At 38.9% G+C, this 12,595-nt stretch overlaps 1 protein-coding gene across 1 annotated transcript; it reads left to right on the plus strand.

Moving 5' to 3' along the window:
• Window positions 1-6,359: 6,359 nt before the first annotated feature.
• Window positions 6,360-11,221, plus strand: C2H13orf42 (chromosome 2 C13orf42 homolog). Its single transcript, XM_032679243.1, has 3 exons — window positions 6,360-6,773; window positions 10,019-10,166; window positions 10,980-11,221. The coding sequence occupies exons 1-3, from the start codon at window positions 6,360-6,362 to the stop codon at window positions 11,219-11,221; spliced, it is 804 nt and encodes a 267-aa protein (XP_032535134.1).
• The last annotated feature ends 1,374 nt before the right edge of the window (window positions 11,222-12,595 follow it).

Raw genomic sequence — 12,595 nt, forward strand, 5'->3', positions numbered from 1 at the left:
ATGAACCCACTGCAAGCAATTTCTACCTCAATTGTCCACTTTTGCAAGTTGCCAAAGGGCTTCATGCAGGCTTTTTGAACCTAGATATCCCAGAAGCCTGTGCCCAACAGGCTGGCAGCAGGTCTTTTTACAGCTTCTGTGCAGCCACTGCTTTAGAGTGATATTTTTCCCCTCATATTTAGATCCCACATCATAGGTCAGCTACTGTGGAAGATGGTGTTAACTGATTCAAAATTCTTCAGAGAATCTAAATGAACTCTCTTTGCCCCTGTACCTGTGTGTATGATTTGACTGTTCACAATGAGTATAGGGGAAATGCTCTTTGAAGTTTGGCTTGATAGGCAAGGCCATGTAGCCCCAATCTTTCCCCAGTCCTTTGAATGTGTCTTACTGAATACAAACTGGCAGGGCTGCATTACAAAGGGCAGTGGAAGGGTAGGTAGGTGGGAAATGAGTAGAGGCAGAAGATCAAACTGTCCAAGGAGAAAGAATTCATATTTACCAGCAAGCGTATTTTCTGTTAATACTGGCAAATGAGCAAGAACATAGAATCTGATTTCTCCCACTTCTTTCCTGACCACTCAGAGACAGGCGGTAAAAACTGCTCCTACGAAATCTGATTAATAATCATCCTGACTATTTTGGTTTGCTTCTCTTCAGGGAGCTACTTGTTATCAGTAAAACTTTTTTGATTCTGACAGTGCATGGAGTGATAGCAGCAGTTGTTGGAGCAGATAGCTGGTGATACACTCATAGTAGTGATGGTATTGTAGGATTCAGTTCTTGTAGGGTGCCATCACAGGTGTAGCTGCTACATGCTAGAAGGGTCCTGGCTGGCTCCTTGTATCCCTTAACATGACCAGAGTTCCTTCACTTTTGTGGGTGCTGAAGGAGATGTACTTAGAGATATGTTCATGAAACTTGTAGGAAAGACAATAATCCCCTTTTATTAATTATGTTGTGGCAGAGGAAGCAGAGATGGGGCAGGGCAGGACCACTGTGCTTTAGGCCATATACAGATACATTTTTCCCCAGAGATATTGTGATCTGAGTAGAAAAAAGTTAACATGCTAAAGAAAACACTACTGGGAAGTGGTCTTCTCTGTCTTCCCATTCTCCCTAGCGCTCATATGATACCTCAGTTGTACTGAGTCTCTCTGTCAGATATCCCAACCAAACTGCTCCTTCTTTACTTCTCCACTCAAAGTAGCCTTTGCTGTGTTTTATGGGGTTAGCAAAGCAGGAAGAAGATAAAAATTGAAAGTAGGGATCCAAGACTGCCTACAAAATAGTCTGTAGGTATTGTCAGTGGACCTTGCCTGAAAATGACTGATATGGTCTGACAACTCTGTAACTTATCAGAAGATCCAGACTGTCCCCTTTCATAAATCTTCCTATAAACATCCTTTGTAGGAAGAATAATCGTGTATTAGAATTTAACTGGAATGAGAAACGGATGATCCAGTTAAAGATCAAGACAGACGGGTCATTTAAATGTTTGCCTTCTATAAACTAATTTGAAGAACTGCTGCTTACAACATCCATTCCTCATTGAGCTACGATGAAGGAATCTTGGCTATTTATCACATTCGCCTGCCAAAGACTTTATTAATGGGTGATGGATGTGACAGGCAACAAGCTAGACAAAACAATAATTCTTCAGCCATCTTGGGAACAAAAGGCTCAAGAGGCGAGACAATATCTAATTCAACAAAGACTAACAAAGCACTGAAAGGTCCTAATAGAGTTTCCACTAAAAAGACATGAATTCTTCCAATGAAACAAGCAAGGCCAACAGGTTGTCCCTTGACCCCATGTGACAGAAGACAAGACAAAATTCCCTTGTCAAGCTTGTCACAGAGATGGAGTTTTTAATGATTGCAGGGTTGTTTGAGGAAACAAAGGGGAAGGGGAGCCTAGATACAGCAGGGGATAAGTGTGGTAACCTCTCACCCTCTGAATATGCTGCCAGGCAACAGCTGTAGACATAGCTCTAAAGCAGGGGGTGTTTCACTACAGAGCATCTTATTGCTTTGTCACAGAATGTATGCAAAATTTTCCCAACAGTGATGCCAGGATAAAAAAATATAAAATAATAATAATTAAAAAAAAAGGACTGATATCTCATTTGTGTAATAATTTCCTATGCATTTCTCTGTGCATGAATGGCATTTCTTTATTTTCTCATGCCTGATAGGAATGCAGTCACTGCTTTTGTTGATCACAGTCGGTGCTTATGCTGCAACAAAACCTGTTCAATGAATGAATTTTCTCATGTGGTGAAAATTTATGGAGAATATGTGGATTCTAAGTCAAATGGAAATACTTAGATTAAAATTTAGATTAGATGGAACGATGATGTTCCAGAATTACAAAAAATTTTATTCATCTTTTGATAGGAACTCAATGTTCTGACTCAGCTGGTTTTGCAGGTCAGTGTTGTCTGAGATGGCTCGAGCATGTACCCTTAAACAAGATCAACATTAAATATGACATGGGCAACACAGAGAGATTCAATTGCATTTACATCTAAATCAGCTCAAAAAATAATCTTTATCTTATTCTTGAGAAAATGATTTCTCCAGTTTAGTGCCTCAGAGAAGCAGTCATAGATATTTCAAATGCATGGTATTAAAATTGGTCTCCTGTCCCGTAATTTGAGAACTTCTTGAAAGAGGAAGAATATCAAGCAGTTGTTGATTGCAGTTTTGGGGAGGCAGAAGTCCTCCAGTCTGTTACCTTCATGAGCTGAAAGAGAAGAAATAACCAGTCTTGAGGATTCTTCTTTGCTTTATAATAAGGTCTATTTTTCTTCCATCTTTCCTTTTAGTTAAAGAAAGATAGGAACCTGTGATGTTGAGCCTCTAATAGTGGATGTTTCTTGCCGCCTTCCAAAAGCATTGACATTCAACACCTAATGTAGGATTTGGGAATGCACCACCATATCACAGTTTTGGGATTGATTGGTTGTTGATCTGTGGAACTTAGGTCAGTCTTCTAGCTACAAAGAAAACAGAAACATTGAAAGCAGTAATAGAGAAAAAAAAAGTGAGTTTAAATAAAAAATATTGTGTAAATGAAGTCAAATTCAAGCAGCCAAAGAAGAAGCAAGGTGTGAGCATTGCTGTGTCAAAGTTAGTAATTTTAGATGCCATTAAATATTTAGTTTTGTCTATTTGATTAGTGTGGTCTATTTGATCTGCTTCTCACAAGCTCCTTCTTTGGGAGGTCTTTATTTATGATTCAATAGCTGTCCATGAATTTGGAACTTTGAATAAACAGTCTATATTTTATTCTTCAATGAAATTTGCCATTTGATGAGTGTCTGTAGAGAAGGAAATCAGTCTTGAATAAGACTGTCTTTCTGAATTACCAGACGTCTTAGATAACAGTAGCATATTCAGTCCGCAGCAGTAACACTGGGGAAGAGACCTGTGATCTGTGGTGGTGGCTAAATTACAATTGCCCTGTTATTTACATAAATAGGGACACTTACAGGTACATGGAGACAAGAGTTTGATTATAAATAAAAGAAACATTACTCAGGAAACGTTTCAATGCAAATGTCTTATAGAAAAATATCTTAAAAAGACATAAGGCATTCCTCTCCTCACAAAACACAGTATAGTATACCCATTATTTTTTCCTTTACTGTTCTACATCTATGGATTTATTTAAATTACAGTAGATTCTCTGAAGAAAAAAAATTAATATTAATTTTTACAATAGGAGAGGAATATTGTCTCACTACCCATAACCAAACCACAGAATAAGATATTCGTGTCTGAAATAATTGTAAATGACCCTTTATTACTTCAAATGAAATTGTAGTATATGATGCAATTACTGTATTGTCTCATGCGTTTATTAAGAGTTCCTTATTTTAACACCACCATCAACAATGGGAATGACACATATGTTGGCACAGAACGAATGTGGTGCAGCAAGCTTTTTAAAAAATTGAGAATGAACATGTTTGAAATTGAGAACTCTCTTTAGAGCCTAAAAGCTTTATTTTTTTTAGTTAGTGAGACGTCAGCATATGTTTTAAGTATTCTGTTGAAGGAGGGTAGGAAAATCTATGGCTGATATAAAATGTTTTTCAAATCCCAGAATACATAATCAGATCTATTCTTCACAAATGTATCTTTTCCTGTAGTTTTATCAACCAAACCTTGGGGTTTTTTTGTTTGTTTGGTTAGTTCTGTTTTTTTCTTTACCCTGTTACTCTTTGTAAGTCCAGATCAGCTTATAAATCAATCTGCTATTGAAAGGCAATGTCTGATTCATAGAATCATAGAATTCTATAAGATTCATAGATTCTATAAGAAGTTTCTCAGCGGAGTTCCCATAGACCTTATTGACTCAAGCCTTTATCAATAATTTCTTGAGCTCCCATTGGTTTGCTTAAATTACAGGTTTTCTGACTATGAGGTCACTTATAGTGCCTCTCTGAGGCTCCCTGGTATTGCATCATGCCTGTAAGCAAAGACCAGTATCCTATGTGGAAAATCTAAGTAAATTGTTATTACAGTTATTCTGGAACAATCTGATTTTCCTAACTTAGTTAGCAAACAAATTGTCTAGAATGATTATGCCAGAAATTTACCTTACTCACTGAGGACAGTACATTAATATCCCCTTGAAGCCTTTTGCTCCAAAATTGAATATGTAGATGGAATCATTATTATTGTTCTATGGTAGTATTGATGACCAGAAGCTTTTTCCATCTTAGACAGGCAATTTTGGGGAGTGAGCTCATAATTTTTCATAGTTCTACAGGTCTATGTTAGCATAAAGACAACTTCATCTATTACCTAGCTGTGAGATTAAGTAGATCTTTGTAGAAAATCAATAATGGAATACCCCTATAAAAGTACTAGATATCAAGCAGCTGAATGTATTTCAGAACAATCTCTAGGCTACTTTCAGCTGTAGTGGGAATTGCTAATATTAGAAGACAGAAAAAGTGGCAAAAAGTTAGTTTACCTCAATTTTTAGTTATGTTATAAGGACATTTCAACTTTAACCGTAAGTAAAAGGAACAAAGTGCCTGTTTTAAGATGGTTATGATGTATGTTTAGTATCCAGTATATCAAAGTTCCTGAGGTAAAAAGCACAAATTTATATGAGAACCTACCTTTCTTGTTGAAATCCCACAGATCTTAGGATGCTTAAGCCTTCAGCTGGCACTTCCAGAGGCCTTAGCAGAAATTTGCTCAGTAGCATTTTCAGGGTGATATCAATTTTATTTCAAAATAATTATTTTTCTCAAGCACTCAATGCTTGGGCAGGATCATTTATGTAAATTTTTTTGAACATGGTAATTCTAGGCATTCCTGCTTGCTTTGAAATAGTTGTTGATTGTCTTAGTCATGAGAACAAATTCCCTATCTGCTTAACTCTAAAGCACACACTACAAATACTAGTAATACTCGAATATGCTAATAATAGACAATTTTCTCAGTATTTTCAGCCAAAAAACAGTCATCAAACCCACTGTATTAAATGTTCTTGTATCAGTCTAGGAGGAGGACTGATATGGAAAGATACAAAATCCTAGGTTTTTGTTTGCAATATTTTGCCAGAGAAGTACTTTGGAAGAGTGCTTAATTTTACAGAATCCCTTGAACAGGGCATCTTTGTATTGAGTGTAATAGAACCTGACATCTGAATCCACTTTGTTCCTAGTAGCGCTGTGGTGTCAGGTAGCTCCAGCCATCTCCTGGTTACTGCCGGGTGAAACCCAGAGCGACTTCTTTCAGCAGCTGAACTTCACTCGACAGAAACTATTCTTCCCCACTCAGACTTTCGTCCCTGTCGGGGCTGATCTCAACATCAACAAGCTCTTCCAAACCAACATCCCTCCGGGCCGCGCCTCGAGAGGCGGACGGATGCTGGGCGACGGGCGGGAGAGGATCAGCACCACGGCCAGAGCCCGGCGCCCCCCGGCCGGCGGCAGCAGGCGCCGAGGGGGACTCAGGAGGGCCGAGGAAGCGTGGAAGAGGGAATTTCTGCCTCGATGCTGACGGTTTTTATGGGGACCAGGCGCCAAAGAAAAGTTCAAAGCATGATATTTGACCTCCTCAACCACATTTCACACCGAGGAAAGAACAAAGCTCTTTCACTGATACAAATGGAATAGAAAAAGCACTTCTGCATTACTATCATGCTCTTCACAATGTATTAGACTGAAAGCAATTGGTGCAACCATAGGCTTATTTTTTCTCCTCACTTCAGTAAGTGGCAATTTTTTTTTAATCTACTGAGGGCAAAAGTAACAGCTGCTGATTACCAAATCTAGTGTTAAATTAAGGAGCTGAAAGAGAAAGGGTATAAAAAGAAGGAAGTGACACACTATGTTCAAAAAGATCCATTCTATCTTTCACCCCAACTTTCAAAGAAGAAACGTGGCAGATAACATCCCTTACTGTGATGGCACAGGTTCTGCAGTGAGACTGATCCGCAGCACTTCTATGTATGTCCTTGGAGGTGAGCAGGAAAAAGTTAGTGAACCACTAAAGAAATGCAGAAGTACAACCAGCATTGACTCTTGTTTCCAGCCAAAAGAGGAAGACAGAGACTGGATGTACTCTAAGACTCAGGACTGCTTGAAGTACCTACAGGATTTGTTAGCCTTGAGGAAAAAATATCTTGACAACATCAATAACTTGAAATCCATGCATATGGCTGCAGCTTCTCCAATGTCTACAAAATCATCCAAAACTGGAAAGAAGTCATTTATTCCACTTCCTTCCAAAGAGTCTTCTAAGGTAATTTCCAAGAACTTTTACCATGTGCTTGGTCTTAAGTCACAAAATCATTGAAGTATGACTTATGTTGATTTTCTGCTTTATTGGTTTTAGCCATTGTTTTTTCACTTTTGCATTTGAAATGTTGCCACATACGTTAAGATTCTTTCTGAGTAGTGTGAAACTAAGAAAGAAAATTGGTCATGGAAAGAAATGTATATGCCTGTGTTTGGGAGGAGGGAGGGTAAGGGTTGGGGGAGTGAAAATAGGAAAAGGAAAGGGTTATGAGAGTATGGAAAGTATCTGAAAACATGATGAAACATGCTTATGAAAAAGCAAGCTCTGACAGACTACTTAAGTGCATCAGAGTTCTCTACTATGATTATTTATACCTGATAATGACTGACAAGTGCAGTAAGCCCTGGATTTCCTGGCAGTCTTTTTATTGACATAAAATTACTTGCACAAAATAATTGTAAATTCATGGAAACATATACAATTTTTTTTTTTTGATTGGTCAGTTAGCTGGTTAGTGCTACATTTAACATCAGTGCAAATTCTACTGGTAGGTTGTAAGGCATGAGGAATTCCTAAGTGCTCCTTTCTCTGTTCATTAATAAGTTGGTGAGTGTAATTCTTCACCCTTTACTGTAATGACACCATAAAAATAAAACTGTAATATCATCTTTGGTGCAGATTATTTACATGTATCCTAGAAATAAAAGCTTCCTCCTGGTTGAATTTTATAGGTTGTATGTCATTAGATAGTTCACTGGTTAATTTGACTTTAGATTTGATTCAGCAAGGACAAAGCAAAGGACTGCAGCAGGTGGAATGATCTGTTAGGTAACATGACCACAAACAAGATTTTGACAGCACACTCACAGGTTACCCAGTCCAGTCTTCAAACTGGATAATAATGGGGAGGGTGGAAAGAAGGATGTATGTCTAACTTAACGATTGGGCCAGGTTGACTTTAACAAAATGTTACTGCCATATTTATATGTTCTGTCACAGCAGAATGTCAGAATGGCTGAAGCTATTTGTTAAGCTGTTGCAGGCATTACTTAACAAAAGGACAGTGCTCATGAGTTTAGGACTAGGTAGTAAATTTTGTAATTTTATGTTTTGTTCTACTACCCATTTGGTCACCTTTGGTTTTGTTAGGTTTTATGTAATCTTTTTAATACTTTGAATGGTGACTCTCAGAAGCTAGGAATAATAACAGGAAACAAAACTCAGTTCACTGGGCTGGAGAAAATAGTTTTTACAAAGAAGTTGTAATTTCAGGCCAGGGAAACATCCATAGAGAATGACTGAAAGCTAGGAGAGTGGCCTGGTGGTGCCAGATGCCAGGAGACAAATCTCAACACTATAGATACAGTCTGTGAACTGACTTTGTGCACTGTCACTGGCGCAGGGGAGATTTACAGCATGCCAATTCCCTGAAGAGCTGAGCAGTGATGTAGCAGACTAGTACATGACCAACCCTGGACTTAAATCAAGGACAAGGAGGCTGGGAGTTAGATTCTGCACAACTAAACTTCAATCAGGTTTATGAATTTCTGAGATTTGCTGCTGAAAATGCCACTTAAGAAAAATGCCAAAAGCTTAACTTGATTTTGGCAAACAAGTGCATCTCCCACAGTCTGAAGCTAAGACTGCTGTCACCTGACTGTAGCCAGCTAGCCCTTATGTATGAACAGTCCTGGTACTGACTGGCATGATGACTCCATGAACTGTCCCCTTGGGAACAGACAGGGACATCAGCAGGATATGCCATTCATATGAGTAATTCTTGCCAACACAAATGGCAGGGTCATATTCAAGAAGACTTCTAAAAGATTTGGAATATTCTGGTTTCTAACTACAAATTTTATGTTCACAGATTGCAAGCTTTTTCTTATGACCAGGCTTGAATGGTTTTGTCCCAAATTACCTGTTTGTGTTAAATTACCTATCACTGGAAATTCACTTCTTTCTCTAACCTGCTACATGATTTATGGGTAGGTAATTTGTTCAGACAACCCTGTCCTCATGGGAAGTTTAGTTCAAAGATCCCTGTGACCTAGACCACAAGGCTGACCATGGATTCAAAATGTGCCACTTGGGTCTAGTGGGAGAAAAGAATAGAGAGATGGGTCAGATGCTGGAAGTACATAGGCATTTCTTTAAAATGTCATTTAACCAATAAGGGCTTAGTCATAATAGCAGTCACTATTTTCAGTAGATGTGTGGTAACAGCTATCTTTTAGCACTTCAGAGGGTGTCAATCTACCCATAATGTCAGGAGGGGAATCAGTTCATCTCTCTGCCTCCACAGAATAGGGAACAAGCTGGTTCTTCAGAGATGTGACATACATGTATCCCTTACTTGCATGTTTGAAACCCAATGTAGCAATTTCCTGACCTGGTATTGCAGCCTGACAATACACTTAACTTGGAACGGCAAGGAAAATACATGTCCTTTTGTTAGGTAGAGCCTGGGAGAAATTTTTCATCTCATATGGATCTTCAGAATTGCTAGCCAAGGTTTTATGACTGCTTCAGCATTTACAGACTACATTTGCTTTTTTATCGAGACAGGCTCCTACTTTTAAACTCTGTGGCTTTCCTGTGGGAATTATCACAGTGTTGAATGACTCATATTTTAGCGCACACCACCCTTTTCCATTTCAAAAAGACTTTAGCAATTTAAATCTGGATTCATTTTACCTAACCTAGGCATTTTAATAAGATGCTTAAATTAGTAACCAAGTTACCCTACAATTCCTTTTCAGCTAAGAGAAAGAACTGCCTGCAGAGGGGGGTTCAGCCTACTTAAGGCCTGACTCATCTTCTGAAGGTACTGGAGCACTGCATTAATTACAGAAGGAACCCTACATGACTACGTTTCTAATGTGTGTCTCATTAGGTGCTTAGTGCTAGGCAGAATAAATTTGGCCACAAAGCCCAGCTTTCACTTAGTCACCTAATTAAATGGCCTGATACGTGGATTCTGAGGGATTTTATAACACAGGGCTAGCAGTGCTCAAGCGGAAGATGTTTGGTGTTGAGCATGTAATAAGATGGATGTTTGTTAGACAGCTGTCCTGCTTTCTTTGATGGCTGCAAACTGTGGAGTAGTCTGGACCTGTGTTTCTTTTCCGACAGTCTGGAGTACGGAATGAAATACAATACTTGCATCTTCCTTATACAGTTTGCTCATTAAAAAGTCATTGTGCCCAACCTGTGGCTAACTTTTTTCCCCTTTATCTGATCAACAGGCATCCATGGAGAGAAGAGGTCCACAGCCCAGTTCAGATGTAAGAGAAGCAATAGCTTTCTTTGACTCGGTCATTGCAGACCTGGATTCGGAGAGATGGCTGAGAGTTCCTGATGCAGATTTGCCAAATGTGGATGTTGATTTTGATGGTGCGTTATAAACCAGCCAAAAATTATGGGTGTTGGTGTGCAGAGGGTAGAGGGAAGAGTGGCATTGTGCAGTCTTGTTTGTTTATTTGATGGACACAATTGTCCTCCAGGTTTCTTCCCAAATGTAGGACCACTGCATGCAGTATGTGAAACTGCAGTAATACATTACTTGTTCCTTGTTGAATGGGTGCAACTACTTTATGTGCAGTTATGAACAAATGTAGTATGTGTAGTGCTGGAATAGTGTTTGCCTTCTGCTCAGGGCTGAATTCCACCCATGCATCTCTACCCCAAGCTGTCTTTGAAGGAGAACTATAAAAAGTATATTTTTTCTTCATCTGTTTTTCTTTTTTTCTCATTGAGAAATGGATGGGTGTTTTCTTTCCAACAATCAAAATGGAAGTAATTTAGAGATTAGGCTAAATAACTGTATGTTTCCAACAGAATGGACAGGATTGCCCAAATAAATGAAGATGTGCCCATCTGAGGTTGTCATCTATCCCATATAATGAGCGGAGAGAAATAGATATTTCTCGTCTTTGTTTCAGGCTAAGGGGAGTATCTGAAACAGGTTGGCTTAGCTGTGCACTAGGTGTGTGTATGGAGGGACTAGCTCTCACATATATCTTTACACTGCAGGCAGTGAAATACTAGATAGGATGAATCCCATCTCAAGAGATATCCTGCAGTGAAACAAAGTTGATTTCTTTTCATTACCTCCAGGAAAGACCCAGAAAGCCCCCTACTTTCTCACCGTGCATATAAAAATTTCACTGTTAAACTATTAATGCCGAATTATCTTCTGTCTTTCAGTTGCTACCAGTACAAGTGAGCACAGTTTGCATTCAAATTGGATCCTTCGTGCTCCCCGGAGATACTCACAAGACACTGCCCAAACTGCAAAGGCTGCAAACCAATGTCAGAGAAACAGCCAGCGGAGAACCACTGGCTCTAGGAAGAGGTTGGAAAGACATCCCATGTACTTGCCCAAAGCTGTGGAAGGGGCATATAGCACTTTAAAATTTAAACCTAAAACATGTAAGAAGGAATGTTGAAAGAATATTCCCTCTTCACTTGAAAAGAGAATATATGAAATAGGGCATGTAACATTTGCCTTTTTTTTTTTCCCTACTGATCCATCTCTTACACTGTAGAAATGATGTGTGCAGTCACTGAAGATTCTTTGTGTGGAACATATTTTAAGCCATGGCTATTCTGACTTTGGACACATATGAGGGTTTAACTTACCAAGTTCATTGTGCCTAACAATACTGCTTTGTCACTTAGCTTGGGGGGAACTCCAACCTGACAAGACTTTTTTTTAGTGCTGTTATTGAAAGCAATGATTCAGATTGCCTGGTGTAGTAATTTTTCTTCTGACTCCAGTACTGTAAAGGACTTCAAGGAATTCTGTGAATATGTTGGAACTTTTGCACCAGTGTTTCCAACTTCAGAGCAGTGAAGCAGAATTTTCTCCTTCTGTTACTTGTGAAAATTTGTATGTGCCATTATTGACTCTGATCTGAGAATGTAAAGCAGCACTGAGATACAATCAGACTGTGGTACAAGCAGAAAGGAGCTGCAGTGAAGTAATCAGAACTAGAAACTTGTGTTTGGAGGAATTGCTCCAGTATGTTTTGCAAAAAACAAGCTATATTGTACTCTATTTGCTACTAGAGATGGTTCTGTTCTTGGATACATCAAGGGATTCACTGCCTCCAAAATATATACAACTTTTTTCATATGGTTACACCACCTGCTAGTTTTCATCTATTTTAACACCCAACTGCCGAATCTAGACATCCCAGTGTACACTAGGAAAGCTTAATGCCTCGGAGAAAAACATTTTGTGAATAAATTGGAGCGAAGGTTGTTCTCAAGGGCAGAAGACAATTTGCAGACAAAACCACCACATCAGCTTTAGATTATACTCAATATTTGTAATTCCACTGCTTCATTATTAAAGACTTTATATTAGGAAAAAAACAGTCTGGAAGTGTTCCTCTTCATCTTAGAGGTGACATGTCTTCCATGTGATACTTGGAATTATTAAGACCTATTCTCTACCTGTTTGACTGATGTACAGCAATGTAAAAATCCATAAAAACTGACCAGGAGATAGCACCCTATGGAAACACTAGCTATGGTTCTTCAGCAATACCATTACTATCACAGTAATCCATCTGAGCCACATCCCCCAGCACACATTTTGTCTTAAGAATTTGCTGAGGTGTTTGGGATCAAGCCTTTACTTACTCTTTTTTTTCATCTGGTGTTCAGTTGGTGCTTGACTGTGACAGATGGATCATGGTGGCACTGGTATGACCAGCTGGTGAATCGCTAGTCGTTTCTTGTTTCTATGTTCAGTAGTTTTTTTGTCCACAAGCTTGGATGAATTTCCTGAGGCACTGGTCATCAGTGTAGCCCAT

The sequence above is a fragment of the Chiroxiphia lanceolata genome, chromosome 2, assembly GCF_009829145.1.
Source record: "Chiroxiphia lanceolata isolate bChiLan1 chromosome 2, bChiLan1.pri, whole genome shotgun sequence".
Lineage (NCBI taxonomy): Eukaryota > Metazoa > Chordata > Aves > Passeriformes > Pipridae > Chiroxiphia > Chiroxiphia lanceolata.